General features: G+C 38.9%; 1 protein-coding gene across 6 annotated transcripts in view; it reads left to right on the top strand.

Annotated features, from left to right (window-relative positions):
- Positions 1-26,507, top strand: part of LOC124157156 (proton-coupled amino acid transporter-like protein CG1139) — a 72,144-nt gene that overhangs the window by 15,147 nt on the left and 30,490 nt on the right. For 2 of the 6 annotated variants that reach the window (XM_046531660.1, XM_046531659.1), the window contains exons 1-2: positions 25,652-25,795; positions 26,090-26,178. The exons of 1 other annotated variant lie outside the window; for it this stretch is intronic. In XM_046531660.1, the coding sequence (XP_046387616.1) occupies positions 26,125-26,178 (54 nt within the window). In that variant the 5' untranslated portion in view covers positions 25,652-25,795; positions 26,090-26,124. Of the gene's footprint in view, positions 1-2,913; positions 3,099-4,600; positions 4,724-25,651; positions 25,796-26,089; positions 26,179-26,507 lie in introns of those variants that run through there. 3 more of the 6 variants (XM_046531661.1, XM_046531662.1, XM_046531664.1) reach the window with 3 other exon arrangements.

Raw genomic sequence — 26,507 nt, 5'->3', positions numbered from 1 at the left:
CCCGTTGTTGATAAAAAGTTGGCATTACCAACTCCATGGTGTACTTAACGCTAGGAACTAATAGATACTTCAAAATCAAATTTAACTTCTCATTTCCTCTCCTATTTCTCTGACATTTCGTGACTTAGTGTATACCTGATCACAGTGGCGGCTGGTGGTAATTTATCTAGGGTGTGCATTAGAGCAGATACAGGATGATTTAATTATATTATGTTAATACTAATCCTTGAGCATCATATTTCGTTGTAATAGAATACATGCAAGCAAAACATATCACTGGGATATTCTACCCTTAAAATTGCATGAACAGAAATAATTTTAGCATGCATGAAAATAATTATTCTAAACACACCTTTACAACTGACGGTAGGTGAAATTCATTCTCCTTTCCTTACACCCTATGAGGAAGTGGTGTAGAAAACTGCTTTACAGATGACTCTGTAGCCGGACTAGGATCCTGGGCGCAGGTAGTGTAGGAGGCGGCTACACCACTACACTACCTGCGAGTCACTCACCAAAAATATGCGCGTGCGCACTCGCATCGTTTTGAGTCTGCTCCCATCACCCATTTGGACAGTGCATACCCCCCCGCTTACTTCGTCCCGCCAGAGCACCCTCAAGCGATCGCATAAACCGAATATGCGACCGGCGCGATGCCACGGGATCGCACACTTGTAGAGCGGTGAATTCGAAAAGGTTATAGCTGTAGCGTTCGGAGCTTCATGTTTCTTGCATATGTAGACAGGATTTTTATCCTTCTCGTTGCAAAGGAATAGTTTTCTTTTATAATTCATTCATCTTTGGGTGTGCACTTGCTAACATGCGTATACGCACGCGCCGCCACTGCCTGATCATACTATGGAAATATAAAAAAATAAAATCTCTTTATTCCTCATAAGTTTTCAAATGGATTTTATAGCTAGAAGGACGACTTTTGATCATTTTGACACATGGCTGTTCCTCTATCATAACGTCTAGTTGAGGGTCCCTCAATTTACTTCTTTCCCACACCCGGGGTATCTATTTGCGAGTAAAGTGACACGTAAGAATTCGTGTAGATACTAATACGAATCAAATAACACGTCATGCAGATTAATATTTGAAATCTTTTTATTCCATTTCAATGGCATTTTTCGATGTGTGGGGTTATCCTTCCATGCAGGTTTCCTAAATCACAATATTTTACCCCAATCCTTTGATTCAACCGAAAATTTCTTGTGCACCAGAAATATAATTGATGACAAGTTATTTTTCCTCTACGGACTAAAACACTCTGCATCACGATTATATGCCAAAAATTTGGGCATCTTGACGACGGAATTGCTAATGGAGCTAGAAAAAAAACTTAATGGATCAAAATGACCCATGGCCGTCCTGTTGAAAGTCTAAACCTCCCGTCTTTCTAGTGGGTACTATCTCGTGGTGCTGTAATCATGTCCACAGAGGTTTGATTTTGGAGTGATGGGAAAGCATGACTGGACAGACAAGATGGTATAGTGGCCAAGTATTTTATCAGCGGTGGAGGTCACCCCCTGGGGCAGCAGCCTATCATTTCGACGTCTGGTGGTCGAGAAAGGGGTTATAAAAAGAGGCCGATTAAATTCTTCACTTTTTGTGTGAAAACCGCGCTGGACGCACGATGTTAATTCATTTGACTTTTTTCAAGAGCCGGTTGTTATGATGACATTGACTTTCATATCATGTGTTATCCGTTATTTATAATTGTGAAATTTTCACGAAAGTTGTAATCGCTTTGGGCTCATATCCATACTTCTGTTTTTTTGAAGTGCCGCTGGGCTCTTGATAACTCCATGCACAAATAGTATTTATGTAGATAGAGCGGAATTCCTCCTTTTGTCTTGCTATCCAGTTGAGGTCAGTTCAGCAATTACTCGCCTCTTAGCCGTCTAGTGGTATTATTTGGGAACTCATTTGCTGTTACGAGAATATGTGTGAAGTTATCCCGCCTTAATAATTATAATTTTCTCTTACTCAGTGATAAAACTTCCTATTATATCCCAGTTTGATTTCTCTGTGTTCTCTCTCTTTTTAATTCAATATTTTGCATCGAAAATGTTCATCAATTATGCGTGACTTCGCTTATGCGTGGTTTCTCATTAAAATAAATACTCTTGTTTTCAATAAAAACATACTTGTACTGCATAAGGTAAAATGGTTTTCTAAGGTGGTTTTCTATTTAAATATAATTGCGGCTCTCGAGCTCGTATTAATACTTAGTCAACGGATTTGCCGAAAATGCTGTCGGCACCGTCATTTTATCTGTATACATGAATACTTTTGTATTGCGCAAAAGCGAGGGTTAGGAAGTAATTTTGTTCTCTATTTCTGGTATTGCTAGTTTTTTCTATTTTCTCTCTTTTGGACAAACATATTTCATGTAAAGTGTCAAGTTACTATTAGTATTTACCCATTATTTCAGTCCCATAGTTCTTATCTTGCCATTTTTAATATTTTCCGATGTTGTTTACACCTGTTATTCAAATAAATTTTCATTCCATAAAGATTTTTACCTATAATTCATACCCTCAAAATTAATTATGGGATATCGTAGTCTGCATTGAGAATTCTTTGTTACGCGGCTGGCATGCCACCTTCATGTGAATACCATAGTATATGATGTAATTATTGCGTCTGCTGTTGATTTGTTACTGAAGATACTTTTCTACTCTAAGGCTGTTTTGTGTAAATTTAAAATAAATTGATGTCAATGCTTTGTGTATAGTGTTTATGTTTTTAGAAGAAATGCGCATGGCCATCTATGTAACTTTGTTTTTCGCTGGACTGAAGCCGATTGGCGGCATTCCGGTTTATATGTGATCGCTTCTTATTTAAGTTGTTTATTCTGTTGCATTCGTAATAAACTCTCCGCCGTCGCCGAAAATATCCCTGCAGCCGAACCCGAACCCTTTCGCATCGCCTTTTTTTTAAGCATGGCAAAGTTGGCTGATTGCTCCGATTCTGTGGCTTATCTATCCCAACATCTGTTGGGGGCTGCCGTGCATGCTTTTGATAAGCTGAGACTTTATCACCTGTACTGCTTCGGAAGAGGACTTCGCTTGCGGCAGTATCCTCGCGAGGTACGTACTATTTCTTCTTAATATTTGTTTGACGCATGTTGTAAATGGCATGCTATGTTCAGTTAATGTCCTAGAAGACGTTATTGTATTATCAATTGGTTAAAACTTTTGCGGTCCATAATTTCAAAGCGATCTTATTTTGGGTACACAGTCTAAAATATCTGCCAACAGTTTCTCTGAGGTCCTCGGCTGCGGAGACGAAATTGTTAGTTGATATTTTTAACAGTAACGCGGGTATACCTAAAGGCAGATCGCTTGTGATTATGTTAATGTATGAATTCATGGTGCAAAACAATAATTTCACTTCTTACATTTACACGTAGTGTTACTTCGTACATTTACACGTAGTGTATCCAACGAGATCGTTTTAAGAAGTGGAATTTTCCATCAAAACACGGCGCCTTTGTAAAATGGCCATTTTTCAGTTTGACACTGTCCACTTATCTCGCATGTGTGTGTGCGAGGGAGAGAAGCGATTAATGTTTTCATTAGCCTTGACATTCTGTCTAAATGCAAATCCGAGACCTTGCGGTTTCGTTTTATTTGGCTTTTCCTCTAAATCCGAGATAAAAGAATTTTAAACCGTGGTACCTAAATATATTTGTGAGTCTATCAGTTGTGGCAATAAGGCTCAGCAACCTTTTTTTGTAACTGAAGATGCTTGCGATCAATTTTTCACGAATATCTAAGCTGTGTTTATTATAACTTAATAATTTTAAATTTATTATAATGATATCAAAGATATGTTTCTTGGTACTGTTGTGTAACTCCAAACATTATTTTAAACAGCAGACCCCAATCTATAAACATTGCAACCATATCAACATTTGATAACCTCTACTGAGATACCGTACCACAGCCATTAGCTAAGTTACAGAATACAATTATTCGGTAATAATTCTATGAAATAATATATGTATATCCTTTGCTATCAGTGGCGCCGACTCCATGGGGAATAAGGGGGCCCGAGCTCCCCCAAAAATTTTTTATGGGTGTGAGGAAAAAATGTGTCAGGCTTTTCAATATTCCCCGGAGTGTCCAGATATCGAGATTCAAGTTATCAGGGTTCTAATGTTGATCATATGACTCTTCTAAAATGTTTAAAAAAAGTTAAAACTCACTACTTGTAAAATTTCCCGGGTCAAGATCCTCTGTTTGGGCCCCCCAATATTTTTTGTAAGTCGGCACCCCTGTTTGCTATTAATGGTAAGATCTCACCACTTCATATTAACAAATATTGCTTGAAGGTTTTGCACATTGTCACACACCATTCACTTTTGACGCATTGTATATTTTTGAAAATTATGTTGACCGACACTTAAAAAGAGACGCCAAAACAACACCTCTTTGCGGACTCTTTGGTCAAACTCTTATATTCGGTTTTAATATTTAGATGAGGTCAACCAGGTTTAGTAAACCTATCTTTTGGACGTAAGAACATAGTGTTATTTTAAATATTTAATGGGAAGCCGTCTCCTAGTAATCGGCAATTTTTTTTTCAGGGTACTCCGCCCCTCGAAGGCTATAAAAAAAAGCACCATAAAAGTGAACTGGAGTGACGTGGAAAGACCTGCCCAGCATTCCTCGCGGATATGGGCGACATGACACCTTTGCGCCCTCTCGCAGTAATTATTTTTTGTGCTGTCAACATGATTAGCCTTCCAAATTTCTCAAAATATTTGAACGCTTTTACTCCGGCTCACCTTCCTAGCATGCTCTATTTCTCATACTACGCAGGAATGCCGCTAATGCATTGAAATCCTCTTCTCTTGTTTAGTTTACGGTGGTGAAAATGGTTTTTAAATTTGTAATTTATAATAGTATGGTTAGTATGGAATGTCTTTGATATTGTTTTGGTCTCATTCCCAGGTCTTGTATTGTAAACTTCCCCCGAATATTTTATGCTTTATTTTGTCTGTTCCCTTTATCTACAAATATTGTTGTTAATAAATGGCGTCAGGAATGTCTCCAACACCTTTATCTTTCATTTATTGCGGGTAATGGTATTATATAATAGTTTCTGGAGTAATTTAAATTATAGCTCTCATAGGTGTAGCTTCCAGCCCACTAAAATTCTACGTATGTTATGCCAGTAGCCTATTTTTTATGTAAGTACCTACTACATAGTGCCATGATGTGCTTTATGTTTCGTAAATGGCGCCAGTAATGGGTTAATGCTGGCTGGCTTTAATCTTTTTGAAATAGCGTTTAAACTTGCGTACTTTATAGCAAAATGTACGAGGTTATGCTTTAAGGGATGCGTAATTGACGAAATATACTACACTGGGTTAAGTAAACTCTTGGAGCTTAATGGCGTTTTTTCCGTGTGTCTTAGCTTTGGCTCCTTCTCGTTAGCTACTTGTGGTTTTTCAGATTAATGAAACCTTTCCCCAGATTTAATTTTCCTCAATAGTTAACGCATTTGACTGCCCCTGTCATTGTGTAATCTACGCATTATTGTATATTGTGAGTATTGAATCATATTTTTTAGTTTTACCTACATTTTTAGTTACGCCTAGCCACATGTCATAAATTAAATATTTAATTGCGTGGATACTTTGGAACAATAGCCGTATCGCATGAAGATATTGATCAGGTCATCAGAGCATTTATTTAATTATATTGTCTAATTACATTGACCGTAATTGACATGTATTTGTGATTCGTGGCTCTGTATAATTCCCTTCGTTTAGAGGTTTTGAGGAAAATTTTAAGTAGAACCATAGTGTTATTTAGCTTTCTACTTTTAGTTTGTACATCCTCCGGATTCAAATATACCTAATCATCAGTAGTATGGATTAGTTAAAGACAAATTAGGCTGGGGGCCACTATAGTCCTGGACACAGTGTGCCAGGCGTAAGAAAATTTAAGCAACAAAGAACGGATATCATACGGAGCTACACGGAGTACTTCATCTGGGGAACGCCGTATTTTTTCAGGTCCGACATTAGCGAAAATACTTGAGATATATTTTTCCGAACGGATTTTTTTTTTCGAAATTCGTTTTCCCCAAACTCTGGAGGATTTGTGAATGTTAGGTCTAACTCAAGTGGTCAAATCTCTCTCAACGTGCACCATGTTTTAAATTCTCTTACGTATTTACAGGTGTGTCCTCGCACCTCCTTCCACACGCGTATTGAGGCGGCTTGGTTGTTTAATGTCTGATTTGTATGTAGATTTTGTCGTTAGAATTTCATTGGAGGGGATTTACCCTATGGTGGATTTTTTTAGATGGATGAATTATATAGTTATCAAACTTTGAATGTTACCGATTTTGACTGATAAATAGTATTCATGTCGATGTCTATATAGGCAAATTCATAGAAATATGTTGCTTATTCAGAGAAAAAATTGATATTTTCAGGTTATGATTGCGTTGTTCAAATTTACGAATGTCAAATTAATTTGTTCGTGCCATGGATTCCTTTGCTTTGTTTATGCAAAAAAGGCTTTGCTTAGAGATTTGCGTAAATATATTAAATCTAAAGTTCGGCTGGAAAAGAAAGGCCATCAGTAGTAAAATTAAATGTTTCGAGACTTGAGATGTAAAATGCCTTAAGATCGTCAATGGACGTTAAAAAAACATCCTATTGGAGGTATATTTTGACGACTAAGTGAAGAAAATCACGCCGTCCTGTTTATTCTGATCTTGACATTACTGCATTTTAAACATTAAGAATTTTATTGTTGAGCTCGTTATCATTTCAGTATGTCAACGGGAGATATGTTTCACTGTATGCAGTCTCCAACACAATATAAGCGTCAGTTTTCCACCGTCCTATTAGGGTGTAGTTATCCTGCTACTTATTAGCATTTTCTCTTTGAATCTCGGAAATGGCCAGAAAGGTGCGCGCGTATTGGCACTGAGGATATATTTATTTTGGGTCTGAATACCTCTCATGAGTGACATTCGAGTGGTCACCGCTCCAATGTGCTCTTTAATCCGGGTGAATAATAAAATTCGGACTCAGTAAGATATTTTCATGTCCGTTTCTTGAATCGAAACCGTGGTTGATGCGACTTCACTTAAGTTTAGTGTGCGATTGTGGCATTCGATTTCAATTGGTGAAATCTAGTCGTTACGTACTGTATTTCGACGGTCGATGGTACAGTGTTTGTTGGTCATAATGTCGGCGATAGTTTCTGTGTATCAGTTTTAAGGCCGGTTGTATTAAAATATTAGTAATAAGTGTAAATAAAATTAATGATAAAATAGCTTCACAGCTTCATTGGAAAAAATTAGGATGGGCTGCAGGCCATCTCTCATTCATCTGCTGAAATATATCAGCAAAATGCCGCTCTTGAGTTAGGCATTGACATTGAGTTTTTTCGTAGCCGCATCGATGTATTTTCTGGAGTTTAGTTCTCAGTTCACCATTTTTCCAACGTTAGTAAACATTTCCACGTGTCTTCTTACACGATTCACGGTTATAACCACCAAAACACGAATGCAAAGCGCATGAAAAAAATGACAGTGTGTTTTCCAGAGTTTCACTCTAATTTTACGCAATTGCAATTGGGTGTGTTAGCTTTCTTTAGGAGTTTATCAGATCGAAATAAGTGTATGGTTGTTGGCCTCTCATGGAACTCCGCCAATATTCTTGTTGGCGCCTTGTAAACCTGGTTGGCTGGTCGAGGTGTCGATATTGACTCGTCAAAGGCCATTCCGGTGGTTTATCTGTCGGCCGATGTCTTCGCCATTGTTTTCGAGAGTTGGTAACCAAGTAAAAAAGAAGCGCAGCGACTGAGTGCCACTCACCCGTTCATTCTTGAACCGTTCGCCTCGCAGAAATACGGGGGAAGAATGCCTTTTGGACTTCTTTTTTGGCGTAATCTCCGTGCGGAATAGAGGGATCGGCGAATTCGTGAACCTCGTCCGCTCCAAAGCGAGGTCTTCGTCCTCTCGGCGACCCGTGCCAAAAGGAAACTTTACATAATCGCTCTGCCTTCGTCGAAATATGTCAATCCCTAAGGAGGCCCAAGCGGAAATGTTTTCTGCAATCGCCCACAACTCCTCGTTTTTCTTTTCCGCCACAAGATCATGGCCTTTCTGTGGCTTGTTGTGTGTATTTAAGGAAAAAAATTCTTTTTTTTTCATTTTCTTCCTCTTATCTCATCCTCCTCTGACTCTTTGAATAATGGGACGTGGTTGAGAAAGGAATTCGGCCATGACACTTCCCAGCACAGCATTATATTTTTTTGGCTTATTATGTAGTTTTAAGCACCGAATGTTATTCAATCGAGTGTTGTTTGTGGAAAGGTCTTGACCCTCTAGCCGATTGAAAGTTCTAAAACTAGGTCTCATAAATTTAGTGTGTTTTGTCTCCAGAAATGGAAAGAAATGTACTAAATGAAACTAGTAAATATGAATGCAAAGGTTTGTGGATAATAATTTCCCTTGACAACTAGTTACACATTTTTTCGTTAGGTGAGGTTATGCATCTATACGGTATGCGTTCATTTTCGTTATCCTTCGAGCAATAGAACCCCTTTGATATTGCATTTTTAGCAATTTTGTTGGTTAGCAATATATACTTCACTATAGTGAGGTATATATTGCTAACCAACCTTGAGTAACCCTTCGATTAACGTGGCATGAATGAGTCCATTAGGTACGTACCCGATCTTGTACGTTATTCCGTAGTTTTACTTTTTCGTGAAATGTTTGTCGAGACTAGCTCAGATAATCAGCATTTAGTATCATTATTTTCCGACGTTTTGGACCGTGTCATTTGTTATATTCAAGGGTACTCTTGATAATCAAGGTTAATTACCAGGTTTCCATAAAACTTATAGGTAAGTCTCCACTTTAAAGCACGCTTAGGACGTAGTCATGAACCAAATAATTCCATTTAAAGCTTAGAGATACCTAAAATTGAAACAAGACTCCTCGAATTTGTATTAGTGTTTGTGCACCTTAGAATTGTATTTGATAAAGCATAATATTTTTTTCTATATGTGCTTATGATGGCGCATTTTCTTAAATAAAATCCGAGACTATCTATAATTGAGGTCTGTGGAAATAGTTGGTTAAACGAAATTAAAGTTAGTGCATATGGTGTCGTATTTCTTGGTCGCACGTCTCCCGGGTCATTGTAGCTGTTGGTGATGTTTTTTGGTGCGTGCCCCGCGTAATTAATCGGTTTGTTGCGTAGTACGCGATGTACGTAGGGCCCTCCCGAAAAATACATCACCAACCAGGGGCGCAACTAGGAATTAAGACTTATGGAGGGGGGTTTAGATGCAACTGACACCTGGGTGTGTGGGGGTATGGAACACCCACCAAGATAAGCGCTAGTTGCGAGATCAATAAATTGCGGAATGTTAAACATAAATGGTTCAAAATGGTGAGTTTTACGGCTTTCTGAGGGATGTTTTATTCATCCCTACACTATTATATTAGTAATATCAATCCAATTAAGTAAAATGGATTAAACTTAAAAATTTCTCTGAGCTCAGGGGGGTTTATCCCCCAAAACCCCCTCTCGCTGCGCCACTGTCACCAACAGCCATATGGGTGTCGCCTATCTAGGCACATTCGGCATAATGCAAATAGCTAATTGTTATTAATCACGGTGCGATAAGTGGATCCGGTTGGCATGGAGGCTAGAGTGTTGGCTTTATACTCCGTGGGCCCGGCTTCATATTCTGGCGGTGGTGGGTTTTCCAGATGTTGTCCATTCTCTGCTTGTGTGCTTTGTGGAGGAAACTTCTACTTCAGCACTTCATCCGTCGGATGGGACGTTAAGCCTGGATACCCTTGGCGACTTCTGTTACGAGCTAGCTAATGCCGACCCCGGGTTTCCCTCCACTTTTCATTCTCTACCCTTCCCTCATTTCTTTAATTATTCAAAAACAGCCGATACGGCCACTTGCGTAGAATATAAAACTTATAATCTGAAGCTTTAACAAAAACAAACTATAGAAAAATATAAAAAGAGAAAAAAAACAAAGATCCATAAGTAGATGGATTTTCCAAGCTTCCTCTTGATTGATCCTTAGGGCATTGAGAGATCCAGGGAAGGGTAGGTAGACGAAATGGTGTTGAAAAAGGTCGGAATAAAAAAGAAAAGTGATCTTTGGGAGAGAGAAAGATGGAATTTAGGTTGGCATAGTGGGTCGGAATGTGGAGTGAAAAGAGTCGGGAGTATTTCTGAGGATTTGTTTGTACCATTTAAGGAATTGTGGAGGAACCATGTAAGGAATGGAATAAACATCATAAATATTCCCACGAGTGGATAGTGGGGCGCTAATGATAGAGCAGGCATTATTTCAAAGTGAGAAGAATCACGTATGTGAGGAATACGGTGAACGATGCCGCAAATTAGCTGTCATTCTCCTCCTACATATACCTACCTTTAGTTCGTTCAGAACTTGATGGCCCCTGCGCGGACGTCGGTTTTGGAAATGGGCGAGTCAATTTTGGAGAAGTAGTGTCGCGAGGGTGTAGGTGAAAATTTCCGTTTTTGCTCGGGAATCGACTCCATTCGAAGTCTCTGCCTGACTCGGTCCGAAAGGCTTTGATTCCCCTCCGAAGTTACCCCACCACAGCAACACAGGAATAGTTATCACTTAGCATATGGATGATTTCATTCACGGGAAGAACAATAAATGCTACAATCGCGCACTACTCTTAATAGAAATGCATTCAAGAATTCTTACTTGCTCGGTTTGACTGTCCACTTCAAAAAAAGTACCGATCGATCCGCTGTAGGCATTCTTTAAGAGAACTCAACTCACCGTCATGCACCCCGTTCCTTCTTCGACTTCTCCTCTCTCCACCCTTTAAATTCCTGTTCTCATGCATCCCCGTGCAGCACGCCCTTGTGACGGGTCTGTCTGTAGCACGTGTTCATTAATCGACTCCCTGACTCGGTGCTTTCATCCTTGGGTGTGAAAAAAATGGCTCGAAAAGCTCGGAAAAAGTTCGCTCGCGCCGTTACTCATAGACAGTTGTGAGAATCACTGCACTCCATCCATTAGCTACAGTTCGCAAAGTCTATCGCACTTCCCACTGTCGTGCATCTTCCTCTGAAGTGCATCCGCTCATCGCTTATCTATTTTGTAAGTACACCTTACTCTTGTGTCGAACGTAATTTGCATTTCCCTGTTTCGATATATATATTTAGCCTTCAGTAGATGAGGACATGACGGCCCTTGCTCGTGCTTGAGTGTTTGCAGTTAAGGAAATTGTTCTGTTTTGCTTTAACTTCATCTATATCTGCATAATATCTTTCGAGCCTGCCTGATAGTTGCCTTATAGTACGAGGAAAAACTTACAGTTTTACATCTCTGTATTTTGAAGTCTATTTCCTTTCCTTCTTGTGATCATGGTTACCTTTTTACGACGGTAAAATTCAGGTTAGAGTAAAATTATATACCATTAATGCTGAAATCTCAATGTGCATTTTTAGACACAATAAAATTTAATCCCGACTAGGGTTTCAATACAGAAAATCATTATTATATTGAAAGCCGATGGTGGTAAAATTTTATTTTTTGGAAAATAGGGAATATTTCAGTATGGACAAAGTCCGCTCCATATCGCGCTAATATTTGGCTTATATATTTTAAATTCATTAATTATTGAAGTGCTCGCTGCTCGGTGCTTAGGACGTGGAGTTCTATGTATAAGCGTGATTCACGAGTTTGATTTGTTCTGCTTGAGATAAGATTTTGTTGTCAGTTGTATGTGGTCCCTCAGCCGGAAGTCCTTTAATAGTCTTTAAGGCCTGGTATACGATGCATTAACTTATCAAAATCCATCAGGGCGAACAGTTTTTAGGGAAAGAATCATTTGAGAATGCATTAGCGAAATATAAAATGTTTTACACGGGGTATCGCACCTATTTGCAGAATTCAGAAATGCGTTTTTTCAATATGGTTTGTAATTGTGCGATTCCATGTCTGAAATTCGAAGAAAAGCTATTTTGCCATCTCGCGTTCATGCATTCTTACCTGTCAGATTGTGTAAGCTCATAACCCGAGTAAAACTAGCTTAAGAACAAATTTTGTTTTCACTTCATGTTGTCTTACAAGTTGTGTGGCACACTTCCCAATTCTTCAATTCTCTCTCGCGTTCTACTCGTACGTGATATTGTATTGTATAACCAGGCTGTTAGTTATGAGCACTATTTTAAGCATGAATATTGAAATTTAAAGGATAGCGGCCTCCCACCATTCCTTTGCTGAAGCGGCGCCACCAGTCCATGTGAGCCTACTAACAGACGAATTAAGAATTATTTTGGGTTAGGTGCAAATCAAATTCATTTTACAGTTACCTGTACACATCCGTTCGTCAGCGCCTGTGCGTTGTTGTGCTATTCAGCTTTTTTGTTCTATCACCTCTCTATCTTCTTCCTAGGCGGTTTTTTTTAGTAGACCGCATGCCTTCTAATCTTAGAGTGGTAAGCAGTCCGTAGTTGGCCAGTAGTCTGTTATCTTATCTCCTTCGGTTGGGCGTGGGCAGACGGAGTGGCTCTGGCACCAGTTGCCGTGGAAACCGCGGCTTATTTGCTTACTTTCGTCAATGGGGCTCTCATTAACATTTTTTATGGTAAAAGGTTATTAGCTGTGTCATTTGGTCGTGACTGGCTATGATTTTTCATGATAATAATAGCTTTTTGGCGTGCTTGTGATTACACATATTACGAGCGTTTTCACCGTTAGCCTGTCCATGTGTTATTTTTCTGTATACATTTTATTACTATTTAAATAGGTACTGCTTAGTATTCAAATAAATACAATGAAGTACTATTAGCAGTACCATGGTCTCAAAAAATGTTAATATTTATAAACATGCCCTTCTCCTTTTATTACGCAAGCCTGGAGTGGTATGCTTTTCCAGCGTAACAATTTAAGTATTTTAATTCATTAGCATTTAAAGTATAATCTTCTGTTTGTTTCCCTCAAAACTGTCTTACATTCCATATCCTAATGACAACAAACCACTGGATTAAGCCAATCAATTTTCAATCCCTCACTATTAGTGCGAAGTGGAGGCTCCCATGGTAAACGAAAGCACTTATTCTCAAGACTTAGCATTTTTTAATGTTAAAAGTGCTGTTTATTATTGATTGTCATCAACTGCATTTCCAAAGTAAAGCATTAAGTACCAACAAAATGAGCGCTTCTAAAATAAATTAATTATCACTAGCAAAAAACTATTCTGAAAATTATAACCGGACCGTTAAATAATTTCGTTCAAATTTCGTCTCGCCAAAGCTCATTGGTTAGTCGGAATTTTCCGTTAAATCAACCATTAGTAATAATAGGTAATTTTTAAATTCACGGCCGTGGCCAGAAAAATCTCAGGGGGCAGTTTCATTTGAAGGGGGTACACATTAGATCGTACCTTCAAAACACCAAGTTTTTCTTTTAACCCCGTAACTCCATCACAATGGCCTCACTTAAAAAAGTTTGATGCTGCGTTTGAATCTAATCTCTGGCATAGATAGGCGTTACAGAATCCAAAATACTGCACTTAAAAAAATAATCCATTTTTAATTATTTACAGTCCACTTTTAAAACTAAATAACTATCTATTTCAAAAGTCCTCATGATTCAATTTTAACAGTGCATAATTAGTATACTCGCGTGCGCACTACTCCATGAACGGAGGATCAAGTCCTTGTTCCATTCCTCCGTAAATAAATGCTGAACCGACTAGCGCTATCGCAGTCACGTCAAGGACATGCTGCTGTTGCTGATGCATACGCTTGACTAGCATCCTTAAGCGGTCTACTTCATCTTCAGAATGGCAATTTGCTGCACTCTAAGAAAAGCTTAGAAGGGCAGATTGTTGGAGGAATGATAGTGCAAGCAACTTTGCAGGGAGGTATAAAGTCGTGATGTCAAAATAAAGACAGATAATGACTGGAACAAAAACTTAACACCATTCCTCAGCATCATCCTGGCCTACTTTATAAATGGTGTTGGTAGGCAGGGAGGATTATGGAAACATAATCCCAATTATAAAAGTTTATGGCAAAATACTTTCGCCACAAGACAGTAATTTTAGAGGGAGTTCAAATTCGGAGAGCAGGGTACTTATAAGGGTGTGTTCGCTTAGGAGTATGCTCATTGGCGCCTGGAGTGGGGTCCAGGGTGGTCCACTTAGATCACCCCCGGCTTATGAAAATTTTTGATAATAATTGTACCCAATACTTATGTAATTTGAAAAGGAACAGTGTCCTTAGAAAGGGAAAGCATTACGAATAATAACGACTTAAAAATACTCTAGAACTAAACTACTATTGTTTTATGGTGTAAATAAGTGCTTCATCGCTATAGCTGCTAGCATACTTTGTTTGAGGTGATCCCGCATGTTATTCCTCCCTAAATATCGCCAGAGATAGTCTACGGCTCTACCCACCTTGGCTGTGGATTTTGTTTCAATGATTTATTTTATTGATCAGAGTTAAACGGGGTAGTGAGATGTGATAAGTTCTCACTTTTCTTGTTAATTTGTCGATAGAATAAAAAAATGCGAAGTTTTTTTCTCGGTTCGTATGGCCTATTTAGTCTAAACTTTTTTCATGGAGCTGAAACTTCAGTATGAAATACTTGATTTTTTGACCCCGTTACCATTTTTTGTTTTATTCGTCTGGTTTATGTTATCATAGAATAGCAAAACCGTTTAGGAAATATGCTAAACGTGTATGCCCTAGAAAATGCCTTGCTTGTATATCAATCCAAGTCCATTCGTATTTTGAACCAGAATTTTCTCGTCTCATGTTTTTTTTCCTTTCCTGATTTCCATATCTACTCAAATTAGTATTCATTCAACGTAGTATTTTTTTACGGTCTTCATGTCGTCTGATTACTGGAATTTTATAAATGTCGATAAAATTATGAGTGACTTAAATTAATATTCGTCCTAGTATATGCCACCATATGAGAAAACCAAGTTTGATTCTCGGTGCCATGTTTAATCGAAGTGATCTTTATCCGTAATCGTTGAGGAGGAAGTACAAACTTATTTACATTCTTGGAGGTCTTCTCCCATTCATTTTAGTTAATTATAACAAAAAATGATCTGTGGTCTTTAAACTTTTCATTTAAAATCTGTGGAAGTTATAAAAATGATGGACAAATTTTTATTCAAGACTAGCTGACCCGACAGACTTCGTCCTGTCAAAAAAATTTGTAATGTGGTAGTGTTTTGTTCCTACCTTTTTTATATTCTTTGCAAAAAAATATCCTGAACAGAACCGTCACCCTGGTAATGGTTCGGTGTGAATTAAAAATAATTAAATAAAACACTATAAGCATTTAAAAGTAAGTAATTTTAATCATGTAAATCATAATTATTAACAAAAAAAATCAGTTCTATTTTCATTGTAGTTTCGCTAAAATAATTATGATTAACTGCTTTAATACATACCTTGAAAGTTGGCATAAAATTTTCCCGAACCACATTTGTTGCCCCAAATGAAGTCATTTGAAAGCAATTGTTATATTGTTGGACATTTTTCAAAAAGTGTGTGGAATCTGTTCCTATTCCTGAAACCAATGAGTACAATGGCTCTGGTGGTGGATTCAATGGTATTAATTTCACTTTACCATTTGCGCAACACAATCCATTGGCTTCGTTTTTGTATTTTAATGCTTTACGATGTGAGCAAACCGAGTTCATAGAACCAATAACAACACATTGGTAGTTACTGTAGTCAATTGACACATCGTAACTGAAAGCAGCTCGATTCAAATTTGCGCGATTATTACTTGAAAGTCGTGCTCGCGCTTCACGTGTTTGTGATATCCTAATTCTTTCATGTTCATTTCGGTCGTCACGTTCTTGTGCAGTACGATTAGATCGGTAATTAGCTTGGTTTGTAGCATTTCGTGTTCTTCTACTTAAATTGCCTCGTCTTATAGGAGGCATTATTAAAATATTGTGTCACATGCGATAACTTTTTTTTCATAGGTAGATAACAAAACACTGCAAACAAAACAAAAGCACACTCAGTAGAGTATAACAGAAAATCCAAGAAAAACAACACCGGCAAAGGCGGCAAATCGACATTGACAGTTGTTTTTTTAATTTGTTTTTTTTAAATCTGATATGACTTGAAGTCAAATCCTTTAAAGCCATACCAATGTTTTATTTTTTTTCTCGCCTGCCGAAAGTAAAACAAAAGAAATAATATCGCGAATCCAACCAAGTTGTTATTATTATATTTTGTGACTATTCAATTTGGTCGGGTCCGCGATCACTTTTTTTTAGTTTCGGAACGCGGCATTAAATCCTCCAACGACGTATTCTGTGCTCCAACGCACACACGCACACTGTTTTGATAGATATGATTGAATTTGAACTTTGTATAGCGGTAAGAAAGTGCAAATTTACTTTTTGACGTTAGGAACACACCTACATTTCTTAGATAACAGTGAGTGCTTGTAATTTAATATGAACTTTATATAATAGCAATAAAGCTCAAATTGATTCTACGTTTTAGTTAGAAAACGTTTGTATGTGAAAAAGAAAAGGGCTGTTTTTAGGGTTTTCCCGGCAATTATTCGATTTTTTCTCGCCGTAAGAACCATCCTTGGACTTCAACGAACATTTTAAAAAAAGAATTGGCGAAATTGGTCCAGGCGTTGTTGAGTTATGCGCTTACCAACACATTTTGCGATTCATTTTTATATATAAGAAGATACGAAGCAAACAAACAAGTAAAAGCTAGTTGATAGGCAACGTTGCCCGGACTCTCACTGTGTTGCCAAGCGAAATGCCTTGAAACATGCTAATTGGCACAGCGGATACGAATGGGAAATAAATGATCGGTTATCTAATTGAAAATCATGTGGAACAATATAGTTGGTAGATACTGACCTCTGATTGAGCGCATGATAAATTTGGGAATTAGATGGAAATAGGATGAGATGAGCGTTTTTCAACTGTTTGATGATAGAAAGCTAGTCTATTTTAGCTGAATGAGAAAGCAGTGCTTACAAAAATACTTATGTACGTGGATAAGGCTTCTAGAGGAAATTATCCATCCGAGAATACATTGCCGTTCTATTACCGTACTACCGTTGTCATTTATACCTTTGAGGTTTAGTTCATTGTATTAGTTTTACCGGTGTTGTTATCAGACACTGAACCTTTGAGTTTACGTGGGCAGCTCTTCATAATGGCTTATATAATAGAGATGGTCTTCAATATATTGCATATCATTTATTACGAGTAATATCCTTCAATTTTTTGAGTGTTCTTCGTTCACAAATATTCACCAAGGTTAATTTTTCCTCGCGCAAATGTATCAGGTTTAATAATCTTATACTTTAAGTACAATATTTTTAGATTTTATTGCGTGGTTGTTAAAGGATTCAACTTTTTAGATTTAAAATTAATTCTGTTTTAATACCGTGGAGTCAACTCCTCATCCCAGCATCAAGGTTGGATAATATTTTTGTTTAAATTGTTGTTGGTGTAAATAAAATACCTTTCTGGGATAAATAAACGCCTATAGAGATATTCCGATTCATAAATACCAATACGCCAATCTCGCCTTTTTCAAATGAGGTTAAAATTGATCATCATCATTCGTCTAAACTGGGATATCTAAAACCAAATAATTTTTATATTTTGAATACACTAATGGTGGGTAACGAATCGCAATCAATGCCTTTCGTTTTCTTTGATGAAGGAAACTACCCTTTACCGAGAAAATGAATCGGGAGAATTTTTCAAGCGGCGTGAGGAAAAGTGAGCAGTAGGCTACCCGCGAAAAGTGTCATGTGCTCCCTTTGACCAGTCAAACCTGCGATGACCCTCTCACGGAAAATGTTTGTAGGAGTCGTGTGCGCTTTTTTTTTTTTTTGCTTTGCAGCTAATGTGATAATTCTTTTGCGTGTGGACGGTGAATCTCTTGTGAGCATCCGTTTGCTTCGTGGCTTTGATCGTCGTGGCGTTTTTCAAAGAGTGATCTCAAGAGCCTCGCGATCGTGACTCACAACAGCTGACCAAGACCTCTCGAGCCGAGAGGTTCGTTCGCCTTGCGGTTTTTTTGTCCACGCCTGTTCTTCCCTCCATCCGCTGTTTCTGCTCTTCGCCGTGGTTCACTCCTAATCAGTGAACCGACAAACGGAATGCGAAACTTATCGCGATAGCTATTTTTCTGTTCACCAAAGTTCAAAATTTTAAATTAACGGTCATGTCAATTCCATTAGTGTTTTAGAAGTATTTTATCAAGGCACATATTCAGAGGGGGGGCATTTGAGGGCTTCAGCCTCCACCACCCAAGATTTTTTTCCCGTTGTGACGACTACCCGCGATACATCTACGGAGGAGACGACTAGCCTAAGCCCTAGGGGCATCTATCCTCTTAAACTCCTATTCCGAAATTTTTGTATTTCATAGTGTCTGCCAATAACCAACGATGAATGCTAAAGCGTAATTCGAACGGGATATATATTGCTAAATTTATGTAATTCGTGATTTTCGATTCGTGCGAATAGGGTAGTTTCCTTCATCAAAGAAAACGAAAGGCATTTATTGCGAGTCGTTACCCACCATTAGTTTATTCACAATACACAAATTATTTGGTTTTTGAAGTACCGGTTTAGACGAATGGCAAGGGTCAAATTTTATCCTCGTTTGAAAAAGGCCAGATTGGCGCCCATGCGATTCCACTCCACGTGACGTCACTGGGACCTAGATGCTATACGATTATCAGGAGTTTTACATCGTCTGAGGTTACCAATGCATGCATGAGGCACAGAGCTCAGGGAAACATGTCTTAATAATCACCTATTAAAACTGGCTAAGGTCGGAAAGTTTTCTTCGTTTGATAAGGTATTAATAAACCTTTTTTAAGCCAAGCGCTACCAGCCAGCAAGGTACTCAGCTACCCGCTAGCATCCTGCGTCCTATCAGCGCTCAGAGCCTCGATCAAGGTCACCTCACAAGGCGGGAGGGGGAACCAGAAATGCGTCGCACGGACTTTTTCCCATCATTCCTACTTACGCGTCGCGTTTTCGAGCGCTTGAAATTTTTCACTTTTCATTTAATCGCGAAAAATAGATATCGTCATTTAAAAGTCTTAGAGCGTGAAATACGTACTCCAGGAGTAATAATATTTCGATTTAGGCAATAAAAAAATAATAGGAAACCACCCTATTGACAGACAAATGTCGGTGTATGCAACTCGCAAGACATCCAAGCTCCCCCGAAGCAAATTTCCTGTTAGGTGCCTGCTTTTGTCTTTTTGATTTGTGTGTTTTTCTTTTGTAAAATTGGATTTTATTTATAGTATTTAAATGGAATGAGCTTAATATTTATTATCTTTAAAACACCTCATTTGTAATTTAAATTTTACGAAACAATTTCTGCGTCAAATGCACGGAAATAATAATTAATGGGTTGCTGATAATTTGGTTAGTGTTAAGGGTGACATTCGTGCCTTCCTCTCTTAATTAATATTTGCGAAGCCAGCTGCGCTCCAGTCCGTGGGCCGAGTTTTCAGGCCAGCTATGCGTGTGAATATTTAATTAGTCTCTGTAGAGAAGGATGTATATTTTCTCGTCTAGCGATTGAAAATGCAGGAAGACTACTTCCGTTAAGCCTTGAGAATTGCTGTTACTTTCTCCAGGTTGTTGATCCACTAAGCTTGTGTGTCATAGTGGTTATGAACTGCAGTCGACTCTTTCCGGAACGGTGAAATTCATGCTGGAACTGGTTTAAAATATTACTGCCCAACATTTGTGTTTCTATTTTTGCTGCATGCTAGAAAATATCAGGAGATTCCTTGTCTTCCTTATCGCCCCAAAGGATTGAATGAAGCTTGCGCTTGACCAAGCTATTAAGAAGTATAGTGAAATAACAGTCTCCAAAATTTTATATTATTATATTATTTTATAAAAATATTTTGACCCATTTCCGCCCACCTTAGCCACACGGCTACATTCTACCATTCCGAACATATGAGGCTGTTGATAGAATCCTCCATTTTGCGGTATCCCTAATAGTCCAGAGATTGAAGATGAATCCTCCTTATTGTTTGAAACTTCATCGACTTACATGAAAATTTTCTACAAGGCTCATTATCATCACATTCAAAAGTGAAGCCACTGTTTTTTTTTGTTTTTAGTGGTAAAAACTACCCCTTAACGAAAACTTTTCAAAATTAAGGGCTTAGGTATTTTATTGATGAAAAATTTTGTTTAAAGGCCTGGTTACACGGTACATCAACACGTACGCGTTAATGTCTAAATGTATGAAAACGAGAATAAACGTCAAAATGCACCCAAGTTGTGCGAATGCATGCACAGAAAATAGAACTTGTCCTAACTTGGTTCATGCATTCGTACATGTTACGTTCCGGTCCGCAAAAATCATTCATGCAAACAGACATTAACTCGTGTTAACGTGTCAATGTATTGTGTAAACAGGTCATAATAATTTAGTGTCAATAATGTTCTATTTTGTAATCTGAACTTTTAAACACTCATTACACCCTTATGCTTGAAGAAGATGTGATCAAAAATTATTTTCAGAACTTGGAATATTGTGTATTTCTTCGCAAATAATTCATTTAACAACTTCTTATTTCATCGGACCCCCTCGGGCCCGGCCCTCGGTCCCTTCACACATACCCCTATAGGCTTATTGCCTGGCTCTTACGCTATGGTATTGCCTTAGTTTATGCCTATACTAATTTTATGATTAACCTAAATAATTGATCAGTTGAATCACTCGATAATTTTTCCGTCCCTGAGAATGATAACTCCAGCGATAGCTTTACGGGGAGGAGGAAATTGATCGCTGGACCCATCATTTTCTGAATCACACAGTCATCCACACATTCCCCCTTTACGGTCGCTTTCCTTTTTTTACTACTCTCATTCCGTGTTATAATTGCTTTCAGCGGCAGAGCGTTCTCTGATATGCTGAAAACCGGTGCCAGTGAATGGGTTCAGCAACGAAATAAAGGACCTGCCGAGTGATTGGAAAAGGGATGGGATTTCCATCCCTGGAGCCATCATTGATTGGCTCATTGAATCGAATCATTGAACCATAAAAATGATGGCGCGAAACGGTCATTTTTCCGCCATTATTGGAGATATTGCTCTTAAGGGACGCAAAAAACGATGGTGTTATTCAGGCTTAAAAATTTGATGTTCATTTTTTTTTTAATCGCGTAGTATGCCGTTATCGAGAGCAAATGGTTTCCAACTCAACGCATACATCAGGACGTCCTGCTGTCTAACCTTACGAACCGTATTCCTAATTGTGAGACCTCATAGGACGAGGTGATTCAGAGCTGAGGATTGATGCTGGTTTCTTTATTCCATCCATTTATATTGGTGGCATTCACTTCCCTGGCTTTATCCGTCGATTTACCCACATCGGATAGCCTCCTCTTAGGCCTTTGTTCCAGAGGCGTTTCTTCAATGGCACGATGGTCCAAATGGCGTTCGGTGAAGATCTTACCCTCGTTCCCCATGTTATCCTTTTTGGTCCAAACGACTTCAAGATATCTTTGCCTTAGAATGATGCCATCTTTTTCTTGTGCACGTGATGTGAGTTCGGTTGTTCATTGATTTTCGACAAACGTGCAGTTTTCTCTCCAAGTTGGGTAAATCACCGTAAAAGGAATTAAATGTCGTTTTCTTCATTCGTGGTATAAACCTTCTAAATTTGGTCTCTTGACTGAGTATGGTCAGAGTAGGTAAGTATATATATACTTACTCTATGGTATGGCCTACCTTTAGACATCACGTTTTACGCTGGAATGACTTGAAAATATGTAAGTTGCGAGAATGAGTTTAAAATGAAGAAATTTCTTCCTGTTCAAAATGTGTTCCACCAATATAGAGTCATGTTGCGTGGGTGAGCGATGCTCCTATCATAAAATCTGATATTTTCAAAAACTCGAACACACTGACAAAATCCAAGTTTTCAGTGGAGATCAGTTTCCTCCGGATGTAGCAGTCTTATTGTGACCTCTCCCGAAAATGTGAAATGCATAAAAAATAATTGATCATGCTTTCAGTGTCTTTATATATGAGCTAAAATTTCAAGTAATTGTGAAAAAAATGAGTTATTCTCATTTTAAACGAGATTATTAGTAATAAACGACTTTAATTTCTCCTGGTGAATACTCTTGATGAAGAATTCAATCGAATCGGCTTTTACTTTGTGAAAATCCATGTTGAAATGAAAATAGACAACCTTGGTAACTTTTCACTGGAAAATTATTTATTGGTACGACGCGTTTCGACGCTGAGGCGTCATTCTCAAGTACGCAAGTATGTGTACTTGAGAATGTACGCAAGGCTGTGTACTTGAGAATGACGCACAAGTCTGTGTACTTGAGAATGACGCCTCAGCGTCGAAACGCGTCGTACCAATAAATAAATTTCCAGTGAAAAGTTACCAGGATTGTGAATTTTCATTTCTAATATAGATGAATTCTTCCCGGGTTCTCAGCCAGGTTAATTCTTGAATATGGGAGACAAGACGTCACTCGAAACGTCGGATTATACCATAGAATTAACCTGGCTGAGAACCCGAGAAGAATTCATCAAAAGTTTAGTGGTAGGTTGCTGTAAAAATTACCTATTTACAGTCTTAGGTTTTAAATGTTAAGCATTAATTTAGAAGTACTCAGTGGACTACTGGATCGAACGTTTGTCTACCGACCAATCGGTCCTGGATTCAAATTTCAGGTCCATTGTCTTCAGATGTCCGAAGTGTTCCGAAGTGATTCATGCCATGGATTCCATGGAAAGGAGAATTCCCTATCATGAAGTGATTTATTTCTAACGCCTATGGCGAGCTCTTTATCACCTTTACAAACCAACCCTCGAGTTAAGTAACGAATGAGTTCAAACATGTTGCTCAAAATGCTGGGTTATCATAGAAAGAATGGTGCTGTTTCAGTAATCCATAGAAATGTAGTAGGGTTAGGGTGGCAGTGATTTTTCAGAGGCTGCTTGATCCCTGCTTGAGTGTCTTGAGGAGAGCACTTCAAGAGCAGCACTCCGTCCGTCGGATGGGACGCCGTGGTCCCCTTGGCGCCTTTCGTTAGGAGTAGGCTAATGTCGACGCCAGGTTTCTCTCTTGTCGAGCGGCTCAAGGCGCACGTTTTGAAATTTATTAATTAAGTAAAAAACTGTTTGAGACGAGGAATTCTAAACATTAAAAAACTGATCTCTGCATTTCTTCATGGTTTTCTTCCGCGTCAGCTTGTTAGTAGACAACGGTTTCGCTGGCTATCCTGCCAGCGAAACCGTTGTCTACTAACAAGCTGACGCGGAAGAAAACCCTGAAGAAATGCAGAGATCAAACCATCGCCGCGGAAACCTATGTTCTAATATAAAAAAATTAATGTAAATAATTCTGTTTTTATTTAACCGATATTCCAAACCGCACCATTCTTTTATGATAACCCTTTACAATATTTCCATATAATTGTCGCTTAAATCGATTTATTTGTCCGTTTAAAGTCTTCATTAAAAAATGTTTGCATATTTTGAATCTTAATTCGGTCTATTTACACCATAAGTGTGTCGTCCGGGAAAGGGATCCAATTCGGTAAAATTATAACATGCAGTGTTTGAAGTGATTCGTGTGTACGCACTAGAAAAATAGGTCAGCCTGCATTGTACGGACCATATCTTGTGTCTTTTAACTGCTATAAAGTGCCCATCGTGAATGTTGAGGGTTAATAAATATTCTTCGTAGTACGTACCTTGTTGCTTGGTGATCTGTAGATGTTGGAGCTTCGATCTTCCTGCACAGCACCTATCCGTGGTTTCTCGTCTCCCTGGTCTCGGTATAATCGCGTGCGAAGGGATCACGAAACCTTGAAAAAGAATATCTACTCTTGGCGTTGTTTATTTCCATGTCAATCTCGGCGGGCGGTTGATATGTTAGCGGTTGCGAAAACGTATCATGTGTCGCTTACACTAACCTACACGTTCTGCTCCTCAAGGTTCGAATCATAATTGGAGTAGAACTGCTGCTTGCAAAAGGACAACGAACCAGGGGAGGAGGAGGCGGGCGTTTTCTTTTCCCCCGGGGGCCTGTTTGCAGGAAAATATCCCTTCGATGCTCGGCAACATTTTCCGACTTCCTTCATTTACGATGGGGTCATTTGTGCAGGAACGGTCATCGGATGATAGTCTCCGTTCTTCCCCCTCCCTGTTAATGCAACGCACTGCCTTCATCAAATGTCGTATCGTATGGAATCCTCTCCATATGGTGCACTCCTGTAAGCTGGCTTCCCGTGTGCCAAGTGGACCATTGGCTGTGCGGGTTTATATATCGTATTTAATTAATGATCTCGTTTGTGTTGGTGAATGTATCATACCCATGGATATTTTACGCTACCACCAAATTGTGGTGTATTGTTTATTTGAATTTCAAGGTTGAATTTTATTGCTTCCAACTACTTATATTTCTCTCACATTTTAAGAAAATTCTGGATTTCTTTCCACAATTTCCGCAATGCGAGCCACCTCTAGGGTGATTGGTAGGGGTGATAAATCAACAGCATGTGGCATGCAATTGGATACCCACATGCACACCACACGGTCCAAAAAACGTTCGCATACTACAAAATTATACTGTCACATGCTGTTAGAAATAATAATAAAATTCAGAAACATGCATTAAGGTATACATAAATTAGTAAGCTACACAACAAGTCAACTATTGTATTAGTGAGGTCTATCGCTGCCGTTGCAATCTCTTATTAATCGAGGAAAAAAATACATTCTGAATCTGTTGTTGTACAGTCTATCTCTCTTATTTTATTTATATGATCTAATCTTCCGTTGTATGTTGGCGTTCGTAAGATATGACAGGAGATGACATTCTTCAGAAAAGACACTGCTCTTGGATTTATCTAAAAGTTGTAGTCTATTTTTCAATCTACGGTCTGACAGAGATTCCCATCCGAGTTTATCTTTAGAGATCAGTTACACTAACAAGACTATCGTAAAGAATTTCCACGTACCAGGCAGCTCTTCTTTGCATGCGTTCTAACTCTGTTTTTAAGCCTATTTTATGAGGATCCCAAACGCTGGCAGCGTATTCTAAATGGGGTCTAACGAGGGAGAAATAGCTAATTTCTCTTTCTCTTTGTCGCCGCACTTTCCTAATATTCTTTTAACAAAACCCAACTTACGGTTAGCTTGACCTGTTATTTTCCGAGTATGTTTATTCCACGATAGATCATAATTGATCGTGTGATTCAGGCCGATCATGTTTTCACCCCGCAAAATTCCAAGCATCGCCTTGAGATCCTTCCGGTCGGCTTTCTGCTCGAGATAGAGGTGGCCTACTCGCGTCTTTTTCTCGATGGCCATCCGAAGTTCGCGACCCCTTGTGACCCTTTTCCCGCCCTGTCCCTCGCTCAACCCCCCGCTCCTCTCCTCCTCCGACCCCGTCCACGTAATCCTTTTGTGTTCCTTACCACCCCTCCTTCCCCCCCGCCCCCGATCCCCTCCACCCACCCTCTGTGCACCCTCTATCCTGCCCCTTCCCTTGACCTGCCTTTGGCTCTCCTATTAGTCGGACCCCGCAATCGCACTGACTCAGTCGAGAGCCGCGAGCCGTGGGATGCGAATGTCGGACGTTCATTATCTCGTTCTGTCCGAGGAGCTAATAGTGCCGCCAAAGTGTTTCCATAGTGATCTTCCGGAAATCATAGGTCGGCGCTTCGCTTACACGTAACATCTTGGTGAGTGACTCCTTCAACGCATAATTCTGTCGTTTAACCCTCTCTTGTGTGGATTTTAAATTCGTTTCTAATTTGCGAATAATTTTGAGGTGAGCCTCCTCCCAGGTGTGTTTTGAAATAAGATGCTTCGTCTGTTTTTTTTTGTTTTCGAGATTAACAATTTTTATTTCATCCGACTAATTTTTGGAGTGCCACCTCACTTACTGATTGCTACTTAATGTTTTTCCTTTGTTAAAAGCTTCACATTCTGCCTTCCATATACATTTCTTTTCTCTATTTCTCCTTATTCTTTAGTTTTGCTCTGGAAGGTTTTCGTAAACTTTTTCAACATGACCAGCCACGGGTACGGGACTATGAATAAGAACATCGTCCTTGCACAAGGAGTAAGTGTTTTACCCAACCGTACTGGTAATTTTATTACTGGAAACATTTTGGATTTCTGTGTTGGATTCAGCGTAATGTATTCGCATTCAATCCTTTTTGAGGGCCGCGTTCTCGGAGAGAGCCCTGGTCTTGTGTGAGTTTTACGAATCCTTAAGAATGAAAAAGGCGTATGAAGCACATGCCCATCAATCCCTCTTAAGGAACATTTGTGGTGCTTCTCCTTTGGTGTTGCTTTCGATGATGTTTTGAATTTTACTCTGCTAAAGTGGTTGAGGTAGTTGCTCACGTCTTTCAGTTGCTCTGAAGTCGTACGTTACCTACGTTTTTC

Source organism: Ischnura elegans, chromosome 4 (genome assembly GCF_921293095.1).
Source record: "Ischnura elegans chromosome 4, ioIscEleg1.1, whole genome shotgun sequence".
In the NCBI taxonomy this organism is placed as follows: domain Eukaryota; kingdom Metazoa; phylum Arthropoda; class Insecta; order Odonata; family Coenagrionidae; genus Ischnura; species Ischnura elegans.
This window is presented reverse-complemented; position numbering and strand designations above follow the sequence as displayed.